The sequence below is a fragment of the Hippocampus zosterae genome, chromosome 2 (genome assembly GCF_025434085.1).
Source record: "Hippocampus zosterae strain Florida chromosome 2, ASM2543408v3, whole genome shotgun sequence".
NCBI lineage: Eukaryota > Metazoa > Chordata > Actinopteri > Syngnathiformes > Syngnathidae > Hippocampus > Hippocampus zosterae.
Window position 1 is genome coordinate 40779665 of NC_067452.1, and position 22235 is coordinate 40801899.

General features: G+C 43.3%; 4 protein-coding genes and 1 long non-coding RNA gene across 5 annotated transcripts; 3 read left to right on the forward strand and 2 right to left on the reverse strand.

Annotated features, from left to right (window-relative positions):
- Positions 1-280: 280 nt before the first annotated feature.
- Positions 281-6260, forward strand: sh3yl1 (SH3 and SYLF domain containing 1). The gene is made up of 11 exons (XM_052055441.1): positions 281-395; positions 1709-1819; positions 2438-2551; positions 2713-2777; positions 2869-2981; positions 4130-4258; positions 4359-4503; positions 4712-4790; positions 5339-5398; positions 5518-5550; positions 5812-6260. Coding segments are annotated over exons 1-11 (1044 nt in total). The 5' UTR covers positions 281-394; the 3' UTR covers positions 6006-6260.
- A 204-nt stretch (positions 6261-6464) lies between these two features.
- On the reverse strand, positions 6465-14755 carry LOC127593611 (solute carrier family 22 member 6). Its single transcript, XM_052055172.1, has 10 exons — positions 14519-14755; positions 12873-12970; positions 11433-11587; positions 10316-10484; positions 10124-10226; positions 9926-10053; positions 8864-9075; positions 8107-8215; positions 7787-8020; positions 6465-6528 (listed from the first exon to the last, which is right to left on the reverse strand). Exons 1-10 carry the CDS (start codon positions 14753-14755, stop codon positions 6486-6488), a joined length of 1488 nt encoding a protein of 495 aa, XP_051911132.1. The 3' UTR covers positions 6465-6485.
- Positions 6868-15049, forward strand: LOC127594120 (uncharacterized). The gene is made up of 3 exons (XR_007960605.1): positions 6868-7118; positions 11437-11601; positions 12829-15049. It is a non-coding gene; the product is annotated as an uncharacterized LOC127594120 (long non-coding RNA).
- Positions 15050-15600: 551 nt separating this feature from the next.
- c2h1orf115 (chromosome 2 C1orf115 homolog) lies at positions 15601-18393 on the reverse strand. The gene is made up of 2 exons (XM_052055981.1): positions 17722-18393; positions 15601-16467 (listed from the first exon to the last, which is right to left on the reverse strand). The coding sequence occupies exons 1-2, from the start codon at positions 17884-17886 to the stop codon at positions 16330-16332; spliced, it is 303 nt and encodes a 100-aa protein (XP_051911941.1). The 5' UTR covers positions 17887-18393; the 3' UTR covers positions 15601-16329.
- A 482-nt stretch (positions 18394-18875) lies between these two features.
- On the forward strand, positions 18876-21995 carry lipt1 (lipoyltransferase 1). The gene is made up of 4 exons (XM_052055330.1): positions 18876-19172; positions 19808-20358; positions 20823-21044; positions 21387-21995. The coding sequence occupies exons 2-4, from the start codon at positions 19830-19832 to the stop codon at positions 21797-21799; spliced, it is 1164 nt and encodes a 387-aa protein (XP_051911290.1). The 5' UTR covers positions 18876-19172; positions 19808-19829; the 3' UTR covers positions 21800-21995.
- The last annotated feature ends 240 nt before the right edge of the window (positions 21996-22235 follow it).

Genomic DNA, 22235 nt, shown 5'->3' on the forward strand with positions numbered 1-22235 from the left:
AAAGCAAGAACACAAGAAAAAGGAGTCACACATTTTAAAAATAATAATTTTGGGGGTGTTTGTGACTTGCATTTCAGGGCCACTTTACCGTACGTCACTAATAACATAAATACAATTTTCACAAGAGTGTGCAGTTGATGATTGATTCGAATGAATCAAACTACATTCTTGAAAGCAACCGAACAAAAGTTCCGTTTTTTAAAAAAATTCTGGAATGACCCGCGACGCGTCAGCGACCTCTCATGTTCACCGCGGGTCAGCCGCGGCCACCTGGCACGTGACTCTCAAGCGCACCTGTGATTGGCTCGTGCGAGAGCGGACGACGGGACAGGTGAAACGGAAGTGAAGAGATACATTTGTCGCGTGGTTCAACCTGACGGGACGCCGTTGAAAAAGTACGTTTCAAAGAAAATCCGCTTGGCATATTTGTTTCGTTCTATCCGCTCGCCTTGTCTTTTTTTTTTTTAATGTGGGCTGCCGAGGGGCGTTTGGCCAGCACCAAAACTTGACGAACTTATCGGTGCCTGACCGCAGGCAGGGTAATTAGTATGCTCTCACTAAGAAACATTCCCGTTTGACAGGCTGATTAAGATATCAGAGGGATTTGCGAATTGTTTGGTGCGCAATAAACTTGCTTTCACGACTGATGTTTTACTGAATGTTTACCACTGTCGCCGTTAATTAATTCACTGGTTGCTCAAGCTTCACTGTCATGGTATTTTTTTTTTAAACGAAGCTGAGTTTGACACTGGTTATTAGTCCTTCGGTCACTTCGGAGAGAAGCATTTTGGTGTTCGGAGATGATCATTTTGTTATTTCGACAAAATGTAAGCTCCTGTTCCTCTTTTTGTGTGCGTCAAAATGATTTCTTAAGCTTTACGTTAAGGAGGTTACAAGTACAGCGTTGTTCAGCGAAATATTCTGCTCGTTAGAAACTAAATCAAACTTTCACACACACACAAAAGTACGATTCAACATTGCTCCGATCTAGACGCAAAGTTATTTTAATGTGATGAGCCTGCGGTCTGGTCATATTTTGATTTTGATCATTTCGAGGCTCGTCGGCCACACTTTGGCGCTGCCTTGTGTTGTTGCCATGCAAAAGGTTGTCTCGTTCTCAGGAACACGATGAACCACAAGGCCAATTGTTGCGTTATGTAAATATGTAATGGGCTGATTATGCTTTTGTTCTGCCTTCTGAAGGAACCCTGTGTCAGAAATTGGACACACCCTCCCTCTAGAATGAACTTTGTTTACCTGACTTGAAACAGCCGCACATCAGTAACCTCCAATGTTCGGATCCAGATTGTGACTAGGAACACTAGAACGGTCCCATAGACCCCGGACATAACTCGTCCCTTGGGACGGGGAAGTACGCCGTCGTGATCTAGCGCTGACGGACTCCCGCTAGAGCTTTGACAAAACTGTCGATCCTGCCCAGCCAGTCTGCCACCATTCCGCATGTTGCAGTCAGCAGCACATTCCTCTGGAACATCCATAAAGTCTTTTTTTATTCGGAAAGATCTTTGTTGGCGCAAGTAAAGTCTTGCCGATACAAGAGTCTAGCTTTTTAAAAATTTAGTTTAAAAAAAAACAACTTTTTTTACTATCGGTGTGAATGACTTTTGTTGGGAGGAGGGGGGGCAACATGGTGTTAAACCTTCATGTGCAACTCAAACCAAATTGACAGCAATTCCACTGTGTGCAGTGAACAGTCTCCTTCCATCTGACTTAACATCTGAGGTGAAGAAAGCCACCAAGATCCTCAAAGGATTCACTGAAATCTCCGCCGGGAATGGGCTGGACAAACTCATCCCAGGTTTGGGTTTCACCCGCAACAGTTGTCGAGTCCGGTTGTGACGCTTCCAATGAAAATGTCCAAAATTAGAGACATCTAAACATCTAACCTTTTAGGTGTAAGGCTGTGAAATTTGAAGCTGCCTCTTGCAATTTTCAGTCTCTTTTCCACAGCAACACTCATCAATTCTCAATAATTGTTTATAATTATAAGATAAGATAAGAAAAACCTTTATTAGTCTCACAATGGAGAAATTCCCAATTCACAGCAGCAAAGTTATGAAAGGAAGAAGAACAAAATATAGGAGCTGCTGGAAAGCCAGCCACTCTCACGGCGCCATTTTGAAGTCAAAGAAACAAATTAACACAAGACAACACATAGGACACAGACATAAACATTGGTCAACACATTTTTTTCTTTTTTTATAAAAGAATTTTCAAGATTTTTTTTTTTTTGGGCGGGTGGGCAAACCTGAATAACACTTGCCCCTCAGCTGCACACATTGTAGTTCAATAACGACAAATTGGATTTTATGCACTTCATCGATGGATGATCAATTCTTTAAAAAAAAAAAAAAAGAAGGCTAATTGTCATCTGTGTTTTTTTTTGTTGTCATTTGCGTTCCTGCTGCCTGCACAGCAAGTGTGATCGCATCAGCCGAGGGGCTGGCCATCATCTCCGTGGTGAAGGCGGGCTTCGTGATCACGGCAAGAGGAGGCAGCGGCATCGTCATCGCCAGGCTGGCTGACAGACGTGAGTTCAAGGCGCCGTGCGCTTCTTATTTGGCTGCCGAAGGACTCGTCGTTGATCTAAATCACTAATTGAGCATTAAAAGTTTGCGAGAGACACGCGCCGTATCGCAATCGCCGACGTTTGAATTTAAAATGAAGCGTCGCGTATGCTTCTGTGCGCAGGCTGGTCGGCTCCTTCCGCCATTGGTATCGCCGGGCTGGGCGGCGGCTTCGAAATTGGTGTGGAGGTGAGTGCTTTGAACGGCGCTCCTAAAATGATTGCTTGCTTATGTTGAACGGCGACTTGAACGCCTCGTTCACTTCCCCCACCTTCCTCAGGTTTCAGACCTGGTGATCGTCCTAAACCATCGGCGGGCCATTGACGCTTTCACCAGGGGCGGGAACTTGACGCTGGGCGGGAACTTTACAGTCGCTGTGGGTCCGATGGGCAGGTGGGTTGTCTTGAAGTCAAGGAGAAGCTGCTGATCTGCTTCACTGACTTTTTTTTTTGTTCGTGTTCTGCATCCTGATTGGCCAGGTGGCTGTAGACCAAAGTCCTAACTCTACTTCCAAAAATTAATAGGTTCCGGAAGAAATTTCTTCACTAGCAAATTTTGTAAGTCAAGACGCGTTTTCCATGTAAATGCCCTAATCCGTTCCAAGACCCCCAAAATTCAGACATACATATTTTATAAAGCGTAAAAATGCCTCAAGCTATGTAACACAAAAAAGCATAAAAATGCCTCAATCTATGTAACAAATAAATAAAAATAAAAAAATAAATAAAAAATAAAATTTTGTAAGTAGAGACGCGTTTTCCATGTAAATGCCCTAATCCGTTCCAAGACCCCCAAAATTCAGACATAAATATTTTATAAAGCGTAAAAATGCCTCAAGCTATGTAACAAATAAATTTAAAAAATCAATAAATAAAAAATAAAATTTTGTAAGTCGAGACGCGTTTTCCATGTAAATGCCCTAATCCGTTCCAAGACCCCCAAAATTCAGACGTACATATTTTATAAAGCGTAAAAATGTCTCAAGCTATGTAACAAAAAAAAGCATAAAAATGCCTCAAGCTATGTAACAAATACATGTTACCATTAGATTATTGCACAATAAGTAAGATTTGTGCATAATGTGAAAAACAAATTAATAGTGTAAAGAATTATTTTGTAAAGAACTGATCCGAGGATGTTTGCTTTTCTTTGTCTTTTTAACAATCCTTCCAAGATGTCCACTGCAAACTTCAGCATCGTGAGCGAGTCCGACTGGTGATCACCTTTTCTGGGTGATTCACGTTTACGTAAAACTCGGAGCTGCGAGTAGACGCCCATCCTGTATTTCTACCTCTCGTATCTTGAAATTTCTTTCGTAACTTGGGGCAATATTTTCCTGTTGAGGCGTTTTGTAACTTGAAATCTTTGCATGACGAGATGCTAGTAAGTAGAGGTACCACAGTATCTTGGTTATTCTGCCCCCTGCTGTTGCATTTGAGGGTTGCATTGTGCGGAGTGACGTTATTTTGAGGAAAGAGATGAAAGCGTGAGGTGCCTAAGGCCAGACTCATGACGGATCCTGATAATTCTCATCCCTCCAGGAACATGGAGGCCGATGTCACCCTTCGCAAAATGGCCGCCGTCTACACTTACTGCAAGTCCCGAGGGTTGTTTGCAGGCTTGTCTCTGGAGGGCTCGTACCTGATTGAACGCAAAGAGACCAATCGCAAGTGGGACGGCTTGACAGCCAACACCTTTAAAATGTTTTGTTTCTTTGCTTTTTTAAAAAAAAAATTGATTTCCAATACAGCTGTTGGCATGATCTTTCAGGTTCTACTCTCGGGATTTGCGAGCGTCCGGCATTTTGAATGGCGACGTGGACCCGCCAAAAGAGTGTGACTTCCTGTACGATATGTTGAATTCTTACGCGGAGGGCTCCGGCACGGACTCGAGCAGCAAAAATGTGACCGCAAAGGTAAATCGTTTTAAACCCAACAGTGGCCCAGTTAGTACGCGTGTGATGGGCGACATTTTTTTCAGTTGCAGTTCAGCACTTGGCAGCAGAAGAGACAAGAGTCCTTGCATTCTATATTTCAACTCCCTGTGAAAGCCAATACCCGCTTGCCCCCCCCTTTTTTTTTCTTTTGAGCATTGACGACGTTTTCTCATTGCTCCGTTTTCAGTCGTCCCGTCCTCCTGCCAGACCTCCAGCTCCTGCTCCTTCGCGAGGAGGGAACACCTCACAGCAGCCCGATGATCTTGGTAAAACTACCGAGTGTACCGTACTCAGTACTCGAGTGCATGTCCCATCACGTAGACCAGGGGTGTCAACCTCATTTTTGTAGTGACGGTTTCCCAGAGGCGGGCCATTATGAATTTTGTCAAACCGTATAATTGTGTGAGGACCTCCACCTATTACATACACAGTGCACAACCAATTGGGCGATAACTAGTTTTGAAATCAGAAGTCAAGAATAATGGTTAGTTAAGCCATGGTTTATGTATTATAAGTACGTCATGAGATCATGCTTGCAACATCTCCGTGTCATGATGGATTACACGTGACAATTTGAAATTCGGGTTCAGACTTGAGCAAGCATCATGGAAAAGTCGACATGCTTGATTTGCGCTCGCGGGCCACACAAAGTCAGATGGCGGTCCACATCTGGCCCTCGGGCCTTGAGTTTGATATTTGATGTTGACGCACACTCGCTTCCCATGACGCATTTTAAGAAAAAGAACATTTGGCTCTGAATGTCAGCAGTGCGTCATCACCCTAACCAAGAGTCTGTGTGTGTGTGTGTCTGCAGGTGCGGCAGGTAGAAGGTCACTCTACCCGAATATTTCGGTCTACAAATCGGACCCTTCAAGTAAGTTGGTCTTTGTTGAGGTGCTTTCTTTTTTTTTATTCCTGGCTGTGGCACCCTGATGGATGCAGTCCATCATCAATAACTTGATTTATTGTGGGGACGGTGGTGTTTCCTTCCAGATCAAATTCCTCCCAGAAAACCTCCAAACTTGGGTAAGGCAGACATGCACGCTTTGCGATGCATTTAACAATCGAAACTGAAGCGATAAAGCGTACAACTTTTCACAAAGGCATAACACTTCAGGGTGACAAAAGACGAAATAAATATCAACCTTTATCTGGTTGCGCGACCCCAAAGACAACACATCAATCTCGTTGTTTCATTTCAGCCGGCAATATCCCAACGGCTATCTTTTTTTTAATTTTTTTTTGTAATTTTTGTATGAATTGATTTACAAACTTTCTTTCCATAAGGAGGAGGCGGAGCGAGCGAAACTCTGGTGGTCACTGCTGTCCACGCCTTTGCGGGCCAACAGCCCGGTGACCTGAGCTTCAAACCTGGCGACCGCATCACCATCATCACCAAGACCGAGAACCAGTACGACTGGTGGGAGGGGCAGTTAGATGGGCGAAAGGGGATCTTTCCCGCAAACTATGTCACTTACTGAACCCCGTCGCTCGGTGGGCTACGTGAGGAAAGCAACCCGCACATTGGTGCAAATACAATATTTAGCATTAGCGTACTCGTGCATGGATATGGAAGAAAGGCTCAATCGACTTGCCATACTGGTGCATAACTACTTCCAGGTCAACCACGTATTATTATTATTATTATGAAGTCATTTCGCTTTGGTTGTTTGGTGGCTTTGAAAAAGTAGCATTTTTCTCTTTAAAAATAAAGCAATGTTTTTATTTTAGAACTTGTCAAAGTGATGTCGTTTTTAAAACGCTTGCACGAGCACACTGTTTATACTGTTTTGAGCAACTTTTGTTACACGTTACTGTTCCACTTGCAATGAATGAAGCGTTGAAAAAAAAACGGTGTTTTAAGACTTAAATCGGGCAAAGAACAAAAATAAAAGTGGAGTCACTAAAAAGGAAATGTGGCTGTTTCCACGCTGCCCAGGAGCTGTTGTGTGTTTGCGCCTTCACTCTGATCCGCCAACGACAGCCATCTGGCTTTGCAGCTTCCTGGAAAGACAGGAGATACGCAAACTTGATATTTCCCAACTTTTTCAAATGGTTTTCCAATTTTCTTTTTTTATACCTCTTAATTATGCGATTGTTTTTTCCTTGAACTTTTTTCCTCCCGTTTTTTATTGCAGAGTTCAAAATGCTGATGTACGCCATGTCGATCTAATTTAATGTGACTCGAGCGACTCCATATCGCAAAAGAGACCATTTGTTCACATGTTGGAAACCTTTAGTGGAAACACAATGAAAGGCTTAATCTGTATCGATCGTTTTTTGACCGCTCCTCCAATTCAAGCAGTTGATTGACTCCTCCATTTTGTTTGTGCGCATGTGCAGACGTGATTCAGGAAGATGGCGACGAAACCAAATTTGTCGCCGTTACGAGACTAAAACGAGATACTAATTACGCCAGTGGAGCACAGAACGTAATTGGAATATGTTTTTTTTCTCAACTGTAAAATATTTCGTACTTCAACGCGGTTGCAAATTATGTGTACGCCAAGCGCCAGCTGCTCTGACAGAACTGCACTTGGCGTTAGCCGAAGAGGGAGAAATCAAGTCACACAACCGGTGCGTTTCATCATGATGTGAGTATTTGTGTAAGCTTATGTTATATTATCAATTATCATTTCATGTTAAGCATACCTAAATTATATTCTGTTGTTTAATAATTGCTTAGACATTTTTTTATGTTGATAGGTTCTGATTGGCTGTTAAAGTAAGAGAAGCAGGAAGTGATTTTAGTTACGGTGGTTGTGTTCTCGGACGTTTTGTTTTTTTCCGTCCTTTTATTAAACTGCATTGAAGGATTCCATCTCTCCATCTGTCATTCGCAAAGAAGAGCCATCCACTGAAAAACAACGAACCCCTCAACTTACATTTGTATTAAAGTGGTTGAAATTTTGAAAAGTAATCTTAATTGGGACCACCCCCTCCCCCAAATATGATTGTGATTTAATGTGCGATTTTTTTCAAGGTCACGGTCCCAGATATATTTTTTTTAACAAATCAACCTAAACTAACCTATCACAATAAACATAAGATTTATTATACATGAATGATTCAATCTTTTAGGTTATTCGATGCTCTGTTCTTCCTCAGTGGGACAGGCTCTCTTGACTTAAGTGCTCTTGGGTGTCCCCTAGTGGTCGTGTGGTCGTAGACAAGTGCTTCGTTGTCTTTCCCGAGCTTTCTGGCAGTTGCGCAGACGAGCTTGTGCTCATCACAGCTCCAATTGGGACACTCGTGCGCTCACCTCGGCCTTTTGACGGGGTGTTGCGTTGCCCTGAGACAGTCGTCCACAGAGTCAGGAAGCGGGATGCCGATGGTCTCCGGAAGCAGTAGACACAATCCGCAGCCAATGATTGGCCCGCCGCCGTAGAGGAGCATGGCGGCCAGCGAGATGGCTCCCTCAGGGTCGGGCGGGAACAGAGTGCTCACCAGACAACCGAGCCGGAACCACAAGTTGACCAGTGACATGCAACGCTGCCTGCAGGTGGAATACACAACACATTCAAATGAGTAAATCCGCTTCGGAACCTGGTGAATTTTACCACCCGTCGTCTAACGCGTTACCTGACCACGGTGGGAAACAGCTCAATGCTATACAGACTGAAGATGAAGATTGTGGCTATGATGCAGAATTTGCCCAGCAGTGCCAAGCTCATCACGAGCATTGCGTCACCTGCCGAACAGACTTGTGATCATCATCGCATCACTACCCTGTAAAAGGATGCATGTGAAACATGTCCGAAATTTACAATGAATTAGAGCAAGATTATTTCATATTCGGGTCAGTCAGAGATGATACGAGACGGAAAAACAAACAAAAAAATTTGTTTTTGAGAAAAATGGTACTCCATATTGTATTTTGTCAGAATATAGAGTACTGTATCTGCAAATACAATGTAAAGACTAACTTTTTTTTTCCTTCAAGTCAACGTACATTGTGCTGCTCCTTTGGGTGCGTGCACTTTGGCCACCTGGGGGCAGTACAGTGCAAGATTTGTGTGACTATTACACTCTAGCCGACATGGAACTGTCCCAGCTCCTCAGTGAATCGCAGTAACCTTAGTTGCTCTTCGCTGAGGATAAAGAATGCCTGCGTATTGTTAAATAAAGATTAATAAAGGGACAAATAAGGGATATCTTAATCTTAATATTGTCTGTGTTGCTTCAGCGTTTGTGTTCAAGTATCTGGTAAAACACTGACGTTATTCATTAACTTGTCTTCAGCGTTTGGCATTGTTTGTTCATTTCATCACTGTAGGGAAGTTTTCCAGAAACGACTGGCGCACCACTGAGCAAACGTATATGTGTGTGGGAGCCTCACATTGTTGTCTGGAGAGCAGCAAAGACAGAAAGCAGGCGGCGCCGCTCAGAAACAGAGTCAGCATGCTGCTGGGACGCCGATCCAGGCGGACCAGCGGGATGAGCAGGCAGGGAGTCTCGGAAAGGCCGGAGAAGAACTGGGCCAAGTAGACGTTCACGCCGAAGGAGCCGATGTTCATACAGATGCCGTAGTATGTCAACGCCGTCGCAGCACTGACCAATCACAGCACACATCACAATTTGAGCATGTTTCTATTTCACCTAAACAAGGTAAAAAAAAATGGTGGAATCGTTGTGAGATTTCATATTCAAAGGACAGTCGGCCCCCGCTATCCGAGCCCTGCCTTGAATAGTGAAAAAGTTTGAGTAGGTGACAACCTCCCAAAATGTTTAGAACTGCCTCGAGTATTTTTATCAATCAATAAATTACCGTATTGGCCCGAATATAAGGCGACCTCCTCTTTTTCCAAGACTCAAGTTTGAAAAAAGACTTTTTGAACACCAAATTAATTTTTATACACCAAATCATTTCAGTCCATCTGAAACAAAAGATTATAACAATATATTTGATAGAAAAGTCATGTTATTTTGCCTCATTCCAATCTTAATATCTGAACATTTAAATATGTAAACTAAAGTGCCCCATTTTCTGTTTTCTATTATTTTGTTCTTTTCTTTCTTACCGCTATTTTTTTTATTTTTCTTCTTTGTGCTCCCGCAATTTTTATTTTATTCTTCCTGACAGGGGTCCACTTTGCCCTGGGGAGTCAAGTTCAGCATTCGCTTCAATGATATCTGCCGCCATCTAGCGTCGTGAATGGGTATAACGTCTAGACCCCGAATATAAGACAACTCCCACTTTTTCAGTCTTATTTCAATGCAAAAAAAAAAACAATCTTATATTCGGGCCAATACGGTAATTACTAACTGTAGTCCTTAAACACTTTTTTTTTACCGCTCTCTTTTCGGCGTCGATACACTTCAAAATAAATTCACAATGTGACAGAGAAACTGACGAGGTCGGGGTTCACTGTATAAAAAACAAAACAAAACAATGCGTTACCCCAGATAGCTCATGACGGACAGCCGCAGCAGGACCGTGGGATGTTTGAAGGGGAGCAGGCCACTTGTCGTTTGACCTTTCTGAGCCTCGGCGGCTTTCTGCTTCTCCGCCACGTTTGATCCCAGGAGCTACGGGTGCACAGACGAGCAGATGATTCAGATAGCAGGATGTCGCGTCTGAGTCTGCGTCTCCGTGTACCATGTCCACACACTGTTTGTCGGCCGAATTTCCCGCCCGGTAGCGGAACAGAACATCGGTCCTCCCCATTAACGCCAACCAGCTGGGAGACTCTGCAAGTGAACTGTGCGGACAAACAAGAAATTCACCCGAGAAGGACAAATGATCAAACGGTTGGACAGAAAGACACACCGCGGGCGAAGGAGGACAGACCGGTAGAGTGGCAGGCAGATGAACTGGGGCAGAGCGAGAGACAGGTGAAGCTGTGTCCAAGTGGGACTAAGCCAGGCCAGCAGAGCTCCGGCCATTGTCCCGAGACTGAAGCAGAAGCCCAAAAAGGCGGTCGGCCAGAGGCGGGCGGAGGGGGCGGTCCACTCCACAGCTGCAACGCCCAAGCACAAGATTTGGTGGTCGTCAAAAGCCGGGAGCGGTGATTCTCAGCAAAAGTGAGCCGTTGCCGTCTTTGACGACTTTCACAATATCGCGGGGCCGCAATATCGGGAACTTTGCTGTCAACATGCAATTTTTCCCCACTAAAATTTATCTACCCCCGCCCCCTCAAAAAAAACGTCGAAATAGTTTTCAAAAGATGTGGGTAACCAATATTTTAAGGTAGGCGTGTCAAACTCATTTTAGTCATGGGCCACGTTTTAGTCACCGTTTTCCTTGGAGGGTCGTTATGACTAAAACCATATCAAGAAGTCAAGATTCACGGCGTATTCGTCTATTTATTAAGTGAGTGTCATGAGAGGTTGGGTCACAAGAAAATGCTTACAGTGTCACTCTTATTAATTACAAAGGAGAATTTGAAATTTTGGGTCGAGATTTTTGCAAGCTTCGTGAACGTTGCCATCTTTGATTTGCTTTCGCGGGCCACATAAAATGATGCGGCGGGCCAGATCTGGCCCACGGGCCTTGAGTTTTACACCGATGTTTTACGGGCTTGTTGATTTTCAAAGGGCGGCCTGGTAGTCCAGGGGTTAGGGCGTCAACCTCACAGTGCAGAGGTCGTGGGTTCGATCCCGGCTCCGGCCTTCCTGTGTAAAGTTTGCATGTTCTCCCTGTGCCTGCGTGGGTTTTCTCCGGGTGCTCTGGTTTCCACCCACATTCCAAAAACATGCATGGCAGGCTGATTGAACACTCTAAATTGTCCCTAGGTGTGAGTGTGAGCGCGAATAGTTGTTTGTGTATGTGTGCCCTGCGATTGGCTGCCAACTGGTTCAGGGTGTCCCCCGCCGACTGCCCAAAGACAGCTGGAACAGGCAACCTGGTCGATCCTGCCAGTGTGCTTGTCCATGCGATTCAATTTTTTTTTTTTTTTTTTTTTTACCCAGACTGAAGGAGCAGTTGTTGATGCAGCAGCAGCAAACGCCCGCCAGGCAACGAACGGCAAGGAAGAGAAACGGTTGAGGGAGAACGGCGGGCAACAGGCCGCACGCAGCCTGCACGTACACGCTGGACAGCAGCACCAGACACTTCCCGTACCTGCGCACGCAAAGGTAAAAAGTGTGGGCGCAGGTTGCAGCACAAGAACACTCACATGTACAAGTGCGTGTGTGTATGTGTGTGAAAGGTCATCACACAAATACAGCGGTGCCTTGACACACAAGTACGTGCCTGAACTTAGAAGTTTTGTAGGGCTGCAACAAATGATTTTCGTTGTCGATTAATCGATCGATTATTTTGGTGATTGTCAATGGATGGGATTCAAAATCATGTTTCATTTGCCCCACCCCATGATTCAAAAACGGGACGTTTCAAAGTGCAGAAAACTACTTGGCGTGCAAGTGTGGTCCATCAAATGTGATCAAATGTCACCATTTTGATCACTCGTTCCAGCTTTATGTTGGTTAATGTTTGATTTTGATTCAGCGCAAACATAATTGGTCTGCTTTCACGGAGGACTGCTCGGAATCTGAAAGGATTTACTGTGAAGAGGCTGAGCCTCCGAGGATTTTGACATTTTTATCCGAAACAAGTTCTCTCCACGATGAATCGATGACCAAAGTAATTATTGAATGAGTTGGAATTGATTAGTTGTCGATTAATTAATCGATCGTTGCAGCTCTACGCTGTTAAGTGCAATTTTTGTTGTCAGAACTTCAGCCTCCGAGGATTTTGACATTTTTATCCGAAGCAAGTTCTCTCCACGAACAATCAATGACCAAAGTAATTATTGAATGAGTTGAATTGATTAGTTGTCGATTAATTAATCGATCGTTGCAGCTCTACGCTGTTAAGTGCAATTTTTGTTGTCAGAAAGAAACTAGAAAAAAAGTTTGTTTTTTGTTTTGTTTTTTTTTTGTGGCAAGGCTAAAATGGATGAATCATGGGAATGATGATTTGGGGTACGAACATGGTCATCGATTAATTAAACTCTTCTCTCCACACCAATGTACTTGGTTGCCGTACTTAAGTAGATTCATTTGGTATCTGTATTTAAGTATTTTTTTTTCTGACAACTTTTTAGGTTTACTCCCCACATTTGAAAAGAGATACCTGTATCATAGTGCCTTTTTTTTTCTTTACAAACACTCCTACCGCAAATGATCTTTCCCTCTTTGAAATGCATGGCAATGAAATTCATCAGTTCCAGCACATACAAAACTCAAAATTTCTATTTATAAATGTTTTTTTTTCTTCATGAGAATAAATTAAGAACAGTACGGTATTTTTGTTTGTTGACAAGACTTTTTTTTTGTACCTTTACTTTGTCTTCTCCGTAGGTATAGTGTGCAAGTACTTTTGCCACTTCTGGTAAAAAATGTACCTGTCAGACAGAGCTCCGCCCACCAGCGATCCAAGCAGTAGACCCACCATGTAGACCGTTTGGCCGTAGGTCAACCATGAAGACCAGCCACACACTGACTGATGCACACAAGAAACAAACGGTGGACTTTTTTTTTTTTTTTTTTTTTTGCAACAGTGGATTATACTGATGAATTAGTGTGCAGATGCTTAAATGTGGCGCATGCAGCGGACACACCCAAACACCACCTCATCCTTTGACATGATGGAACTAATTCAGATCAAGTGTTCTGGACCACATAGATTTGATTTTTCCCTGACTTTTGTTTTATAAATTCAGTCTCTGTCTGTCTGTCTGTCTCTCTCTTTGTATTTGTCAGGTCCAAGGTAAAGAAGGTCACTAAGGTTTGTGGTATAAAACAAAGTCCAATTCCCAACCGTCCTTCTTCTATACAGCCATAGCGGCGAGTATAATCCTGAGAAAAAGGCAACAACAAAAAGCACATGAAGGAAATGAATTGGCAAAGATGAAAATGAAGGACATTTATGCTGTCATTTTAATTTCATTAACATAACATTTACGGGAGTGACAGTTCTCTTTTTTTTACGCACTCTTGTTTTTATTTTATGACTCATTATTATTTTTCCCCCTAATTTTTAGTTTTAGTTCTTTCATTACTTTTCACAAACTACAAGAACCCCGTTCTGGACCCGACTGATCCCACTTTTTCAAGCTCAGAGGGATTCGACTCAAAACTCGGGTTTCGAGTAGACTGAAGCGCGTATACCCCTTGGTACACGCCACCGAGGTTGGGAATCATTGCTCTAAAATATGAAATGCGACAGTTCATTTGATGTACTTTCGTTGTTACTTGTTCCTTCACAATCCAATCCAAAGAAATCAATGGCTGAACATGTGGAGCACAAAGCACAACAATCGTGTTGTTCTGCCTTATCGAGTGTTCAAAGGAGAGGGGGGCGGGTGTATAAGAGTGTGGCCTGGGTTATTTGTTAACTCTAAATGGGTTTTATTGCTGATGGGCCATAGGGTCCTTTGCTCTATTCTCAATGACCGCACGCTGAAACACTTAAAGGCACTACTTTGTTCGACTCTTCGAGATGTGCGTTCTTTTGTAATGTCACGTGACCAGTTTGCGTTGAACTGGTGCTGTTGTTGGGACGCTCCTGACGTCGTTGCGGCAGAACCACACGGGCGAAAGAAATTTGAGGGTTTGGCTCCCTCAAACCCTGAATAAAGCCTGTCTGGGGACATTTTTACTGTAATAAAGGTATCTGTCGTAAAATTGAACTCTTGTGTGAACCCAAATCATAAGATGAAAAAAATGGGGGTGGGGGCACAAAACAATTCTCTTCCTCAACCCCTTCATGTGCTCTTTGATGCCGGATCAGGACTAATCTGTCCCTCGCGTCTTCGCCGTGCTACTTTTTCCAAGAGTACTTGTTGGTACTCTACCAAGTGACTCTACCAACATACTTATATCTTACACCACTACGGACGGAACTTATAATGCAAGCAAATAAAATAAAATACTTCAAAACATAATCACAACTTTCACTCGTTTGTTTTAAATACTTAAAGTACATCTAGTGTGAGAAACTTTAAGATTTGTACTCCGATTATTGTTATTATGAAACGTATTCACTCACGTCTCGGTCGCCGCTTTTAGTCACCCAATCAGATTCGTCTCCCAAAAGATCCTCGACTTCTGATTGGTTTCGCGGGAGCATACTTCCGCGTTTGGTTCCCGATTGGCTAGTGACGTTGCCGGCATGACACTTCGCGTCCACCACCACGTCCAAGAAAATGTCGAGGAAGAAGAGGAACGAGTTGAAGAAGAAGGCGAGCGACACACGCCAGAAAACGGATAGCTGAAGCGGAGACATGGCGGTCTTCCCTTCTGGAACTATTTTTATTCCCGAGGTGTGGACTTAACTTAAATAGCCGGGCGCCATGTTGACGGCCCGAGCCAAAGGTCCGCTATATGGACTTCGAACTCTTGTGACTTGCAATGTGTTTTTTTTCTTGTTGTTGAAAATTCAACTTGAGCTCGTCTTGACACTCCCCCCCTCTTCGCCTTATTCAGACAGCGTGAAGGAGGGTCAGGAAAGGTGTAACCATGCAAAGGATTCAAACAAAATGGTACAAGAAAGCCTGCCAGTAAAGAAAATCTGATCAGTCTCAACGACTTCTTCCAAATGTTTCAGAAAACAGACTTTTTCACTTTAATCTGAAATTTGACTGCATGTAAACGTAGTCAGAGTTGTGACTGGTTAGATTCTTCACACGTGTGAGAGACGAAGCAAGTGGCGCCTCGGGCTATTGAGTCATGTTGCCTTATGCTAAATTTATATCTATATGTTTTTCACACTATGTGTATTTTCTCTTATGATCTGTTAAATATTTTCTTTTCGTCATCTGTTAAACAAATGATGACTTCACAATTGGTTCTCATGAGAGAACTAGCCAACTGAATGGTTTTGAGATATACAGTCCATTCACTGTATATTGGGATTGTTTTTGATACGTTTTATCAGTGAATGCCATTCACTGAATGTCAATATTGCAGAAAATATGAATCATGAGCATAATGACTATTTCTAACTTCATCAATTGTGTAGAGGTGCAACAGCATATTTTGTCATAAAGTAAAATAAAAGTGCCGTTTAGCTATGCTCGAGGAGGGCAACAAGATGATGAAAAACAGTTCATTCAGTTTTACTCAATGGGTGTTCGTTTATCTTCAAGGGGGGGGGGGGGGGTCACTCTGAATCAAAAACCACACAAGCGATTCAACTTGCTCGTCAATTACTTTCAAGCTCTGGAGTTTGGGAATTACAAGTCACCACAAAACCAATTGCGAGCAAAACGTGTCAGGAAAAGGAGCATAACTAAGCAATTTCTAGCGTCCCGAAACAAATCGAGCCCCGAAGGGAATGTAGCTTCACGTCATCCGGCTGTTCCTCTTGTTGCGTGGACTCCTGCTGTCCTTGGTCCACATTCCGGTGGGGCCCAGCTTTTTCCTCGCCCTCCCAGATGCTTTGGGCGGCTATACGGATGCTAACATATGAGATGAATTTGTATCTTGTTAAGTGTCATATGGCAGTTACTGTAAACACCATGTCGTCGTTAGTACGGCTATAATGTAATAGTTATTGTAGCTAGATAACAGTTAAGATGTGAATATTTGTTAGCAGTCTGCCACTCCAGTTAAATTGATCCATCAACATGTTTTCAGAAATCATCTCGGAATTTACTTCCTGGTCCTGGATTTGACACCTCTGTTCACTTTTCAACGGGAGTATTTGCTTTCTTAATCGTGATACGAACCGCGTTACGATCATGAAACACAAATGTGACAATAATTGCTGTGAGGTACTGTACAGGAAGTAAAATGGACAATTACATCTTCAAAACATTGGACAGAAAGAGTTTTAGCGAAGCTCCATCCACAGGCCCGTCACGCTTGATGGGCAGCTTCTCGTTGATGCTCCATCACGACGACCACAGCCGACATCGGCGTGGAGAAGGAGCCAGCCAGGCTCTGCAAGCCGTACACCAGGCAGCGCCAGCTGAAGGTGCAGGCCTTCTTGACGTTCTGGCGAGCAGAACGCACCCGAGCGGTGAGTCCTTTTCAGCTTCACTGAACTGTACCACTCGACGGCGTTTTCTCTAGTTGTGACATCGCGCCCATTTGTACGTGTATTTGTTCCATTACAAAATGGTGGGTTGAATTTCCTCAACTTTATTTCATCGAGTGGTTGCGCAAATTACAGGCATCTGGATACAGATACATTTTTTTAAAAAAGAGGTCTACTTAAAAATATGTTTATTGTAATTATCGACAAAGTATTCTTGCTAATTTTCGACGTGTTTCAGCTATGTGACCCATTAAAAATACACACACACACACATATACAGTATACACACACACACATATATATTCATTAAAAAATATATATATGTATATATATATGTAAGTTGAGGGGTTCGCAGGTTTTAGATGGATTGCTCTACGTTTAGAATGGGCAAAAAGGAGAGGACGACTTCGTTTGAACACAGCTCTTTCTCTTTTTATTTTTTTCTTCTCAACCGCTCGCCCGCTAACTCTCCAACGAACACGCCCCCTTCCGGTAACGACCCGCCTTCCTGTTTTTCTTGCCCAATCACATGTAAGCAATATAAGAATATTTCAGGACGTATTAAACAGAGTATAATTAAGGTAACTAACATAAAAGAACATAATGCATTAATATAAAATGATAATAATTAACAATTTAACAAAAGCTTACATTCATATATATATATATAACAAATCAGAATGAGCGCAAAAGGCTAGCTTTCACCGATTCACGTAGCAAAATACGGAGAATCCGTAACTTTTAATAGCTCCGCCCGGGTGTTCATTTTTTCATTTAAGAGTACCGGTAATATATTTCGAATATTTTTCCAAGTTCACCATCGCTGTGTCATCACAATTGCGCTGTAAAATTGAATGACAACTAGTCGATTTCATCCACGTTAAGGGATCAATTATATCCTGTCTTGCTTATGTGATATTATCTCGGTTTGTGCACATGATTACGCCAAACTAAAGTCACACAGCTATTTGTAAAAGCACTGTTAGTTATTTCATTGCCGGGGTATTTATTTATTGATTGCCAAATCCAACAGTGACTAGCCGCTTACAACTCCACATTTTCTCCCACTTTAGCCGCCGCACCAAAGGAATGACACTGAAGTACAGAGTGACGGCTTGATTGCTAACTAAAAGCATGCAACCTATATTCATTCTTCCAAGATTAGCCATATTGCTAAGAAAACAAATTCAGGACATAGCGGTAACTCTTACCCGAATGTACTTTTTCTTTCTCCTCTTCCTCTTCTCCTTCCTCCTCAGCTTTTCCTCTGGCGTCCTCTGGTTCCCTTCATCTTCGATCAGAGGTTCGTATTTATCTGGCAGTATGGCAAAATATACTTGCTTTGAGGTTTTCTGCTGCGCCTCCTCGGTTCCCATTTCTCCGTCTTTGTGGGTCGAGTTGGTGTTTGTTGTCTTCCTCAACCGAGGACCTTTGGAACGGGGAGTCCAATTTTATGAGTAGCCCGAAGCTCAAACTCTATTGGATTTTAAATACATGCAGGATTAGACAAAGAATGCACAAAATGATTGTTTTTTTTTCTCCCCCGGCCCCCTCTGACCCGTAACTCAACATCCTTTCAGCTCATCTCTGAAACATTTGTCCTTTGTGCAAGAACTTCTCCGTGTTTGTTTTATAGAACAAACACAAAACTTGTCACTGAGTCAATAGGAGTCTTACGGGGGTGATCTTGGAACCAGAACAGCTCTTACTTCAGTGCTCTTCCTTGAAAATATTCTGGTCAGATCTACATGCCGCATTCCTCCTTGAGGGTCAGCAATTTGATTGCAAGTCAAAACAAATTGGCATCAGACTAAGAGATCGTTTTATGAGAAACAAATTCCTTCTGCTCGCGGCCAACGATCAAGTGAAGTTTCACAAACACAACTCTTGTAATATCCTGTAAAATCTGTAATAAATGTACATGAAATTTGCGACGGATTTTCTGGAAACAATCGCGAGCGGTTTCCTTGTGGGGGACCGTGACCCCATGCGGTCGTGTGAGGAGCTGCTGAGTGCACCTGTGCCAATAACATTGAAGTACACTTTTGTTTTTACTTTCGAGTGACCGTTTGAACCACAACTTGGGCCTCTGCGAATCAGCACCTGCTGGGATTTGTTCTCTTCAGTTCGCTATCAGGTTTTGTTTTGTTTTGGCCTCATTGTTCTGACAAAGTCACCGGAAGGAAATCTGTTACCAAGATTCAGTTTCTTCCAACCTCTGAACTCATTGTGTCACGGAAGAGCCCAGTTTGTGTATTACCTCGTTCAAATTTGTTTTTCAAACTTTCGTTAAGATCTGATAGAGTATAGGCGGCAAAGGTACTTGGTGTCACGGCCACTCACAAATATCGCCTCGCCACGCCCCTCTCCAACCCCGCGATGCTCAATTCATTTTTCAACATTGACAAACAGGACAGCGCACATATTTTGTCGTGATTCTTCGGATTGTTCTTTTCTGTCCTTTATACTTCTGATTATATTCGTGTGTGTTTGTGTGTGTGTCCTTTGGCTTTCATTTCAAAATATTTTCAGACATAAGCCCAGAAAAGTAAACTAATGTTGGTAGGAACTTTTCGCTGAGCATTTGCATCTACACGTCGCGTCACGGTGACGGACAAAACGCGCAAGAATCAACAGCGACATCTACTCATTGCCTCTACACGTAAGAACCATTTAGTTATATTAAATAGCCTCTCAAGAAATTACGCGTTTCTGCTGTTTGTGGATAATGCACTCGTTACAATATGCCTTAGTTTTCGCTCTCCGAATTCAGCGACGCAAATGCTAGGCTACCAAAGTAGGAGTCGGCAAGGGCGAGTCAGTGACGTCATCTAGCCGCGCCAAAGAGGAGTCAAGCCATTTGATTCATTTATTTCATGTCATTAACCACTGTTTCAAGGTCCATGTACAATTATTCCTAGGATAATAGATTTCTTGCTAATGCTCATGGGTTTCCATAGTGTATGCCATTTGTTGCTAGTAACTCAAACATATTAGTTTAAATTTCTATATATCTTATCTAACTATGGTGTGAGGCGAACTGAATGCTTATCTATCTATCTATCTATCTATCTATCTATCTATCTATCTATCTATCTATCTATCTATCTATCTATCTATCTATCTATCTATCTATCTATCTATCTATCTATCTATCTATCTATCTATCTATCTATCTATCTATCTATCTATCTATCTATCTATCTATCATGTGAGGCAAACTGAATGCTAGGGTCAGCTATGTGAATCACTGCACTACAAACAGCTCACTTGTATTCTCATTCCTGGCCGTTTTAGAGTGAAACATCATGCAGAGGTGATGGGCATTTTGTTACACATCAGAGGGACATTGCCTTACCTCCGAGGCTCCTCAGGGACGCGCATTTGTAAAACGGTCCATGGTGTGACTCGCACCTGCAGCACTCTGTTGACTGACAGCAGCAAGGGGGGGCTTGTCCTGTACTCCAAGTCCACCGACGTATATGAGAACCTTTCCCTGGAGGATTGGATCGAGGCCAACGTGGACCTGCAGCATCGCAACATCCTGTTGCTTTGGCGCAACAAGCCGGCCGTGGTCATCGGGCGACACCAGAATCCATGGAAGGAGTGCAACCTCTCGCTCATGAGGCGTACCGGAATATGTCTCGCCCGCAGGCGAAGTGGCGGAGGCACGGTCTTCCACGACCTCGGGAACCTGAACTTGACCTTCTTTGCTTCTAAGAAGGGGTATGACCGCCAGAGGAACCTGAAAGTCATCACCGAAGCCCTGAGACATCTGCGGCCCGGACTGGAGGTTGAAGCCACCAAGCGATTTGACATTTTACTCAAGGGGCACTACAAAATCACAGGTAGGCTTGCAAAATGTGGTGAATTTTGAAAGCTGGAAACTCCCCGTGCGAATTTGTGAGAGTTTGAATTTATAACATTGAAGATTGGCTCTTTGTAGGAAACTTAAATATAGGAAAACTATATGTGAAAACATGAATCAGACTAAAACAACCGCGTTACATGCGAGTACAGTATTACCTTGGTGGATGACTGCCTCAACCAATCACTTTTGCCGGTAAAAACCAACAGGCCTTTGTAGATCAATTTCTTTGCTGTTGTGAGCCCAAATTTGATACATGTGCCTGCTCATTTGAGTTAAGTAGAAAAAAAATGGCATATCAAGGATTGTAATGCCCTTGAATGTGGGAAAGGAGAGCCATTTTCATGAAACTTTTGGGAAATGTTCAACGGGTGTTGCTACCGTTGACCGCCGTGGTTCAAGGTGTTACTTTAGCCACGGTATCTTATTGTCGTTGACCACCAGGAAGTGCCTCAAGAATCAGCCGGAAGTCGTCCTACCATCATTGCACTCTGCTGCACTCGGCCGACCACGCCGCGCTCTCCCCCGTCTTGCACTCCTCCTGCCAGGGTGTCCACAGCAACGCCACGCCCAGCGTGCCTTCGCCCGTGGCCAACCTGGTAGACTACGAGCCCACATTGACGTGGGAGCTGCTACTTGAGGCGTTGGCAAAGAAGTACAGTGCAGGTGCAGTGGAACGTCACTTCAAGATGTTTGTTTCAAGACATCTTTTTTTTTTAAATCCAGGATTTTTTTTTTTCCAATCGAAATGAATGAAAATGGAATTGCAGTCATCGGCCCTTCGGCGTGAAAGCCACATCATTGAAATACCCGTTTTATATACTCTCAAGGCATGTTTTTCTCTCAAATGAACCTCAAGTTGTCATATTTACGTAGGCATAAAAAGCAGGATGGCGGTGAATGACCTTTCAATCTTTGGGGGCAGCGTCACATGGTTAGGAGTGAAAGTTTGAATTGATGTGATCCTTCACCTGTTCTCTTTTTCTTCTGTCTTGCATGCCTCTGCAGAGTTTGGCGGCAGCGCCAAAATTAATTTGGTGAATCCCGCTGACGACTCTGCGTTTCCCGGTCTCCGCAGCGTGTCGGCAGAGCTGCGAGGATGGGAATGGGTCTTCGGAAGGACACCAAAGTTCAGCATCCAAACACTTCTGAAAATGACTGACGACCTCTCATCAACCGCACGCGAAGTCCAGCTGTGTTTAGAAATCAAGCACGGAGTGATTGAGAGTTGTCGCTTAGACGTTTCCCCAGATTGGCTCCCGCAGCGTTTGAGCGGCGAGCTGAGCGACGTGCTGGAGGGAGAGCGATTTTGTCCGCAACGCACCGCCGCGGCTTTTGCGATGCTGTTGCGTTGCGAGCGTGGCGAGAAGCAGAAGAAACTGCGCAGACTTTGTGATGCCATATTGGCAGTCATGGGCTAAAAAAAACAAACAAAAAAAACCGTAACCGGTCATAAAACAATTTTTGGAGAAAAAAACCCCTCCGTATTGCGATTGCTATTTAACATGTGATTTGTTTTTTTCAAGGTCCTCTTCTCATGTTCTTTTTTTTAAACAAACAAGCAATCAATTCATCTGTATTATAATAAAAAATATTCAATCTGATATACATAAAAAATTGGTCTTACACGTTTGGCTTCGGCTAAAATAATGGCTCACAAAAGATGAATGAATATGAAAGAATTAATTGTGTTTTCTCCGAAGACTGAGAGCCTCTCAGTGAGAGGAACTTAGTCATGACGTGCTTGACATTGGACGCAGGCGCCCATGCGCAACAATAACTCACGACATAATGTCTCACTCTGTACGTTTTCTACGGACCAAACAACTTGTTTCGCCCCCCTTCATTTTATCGTGC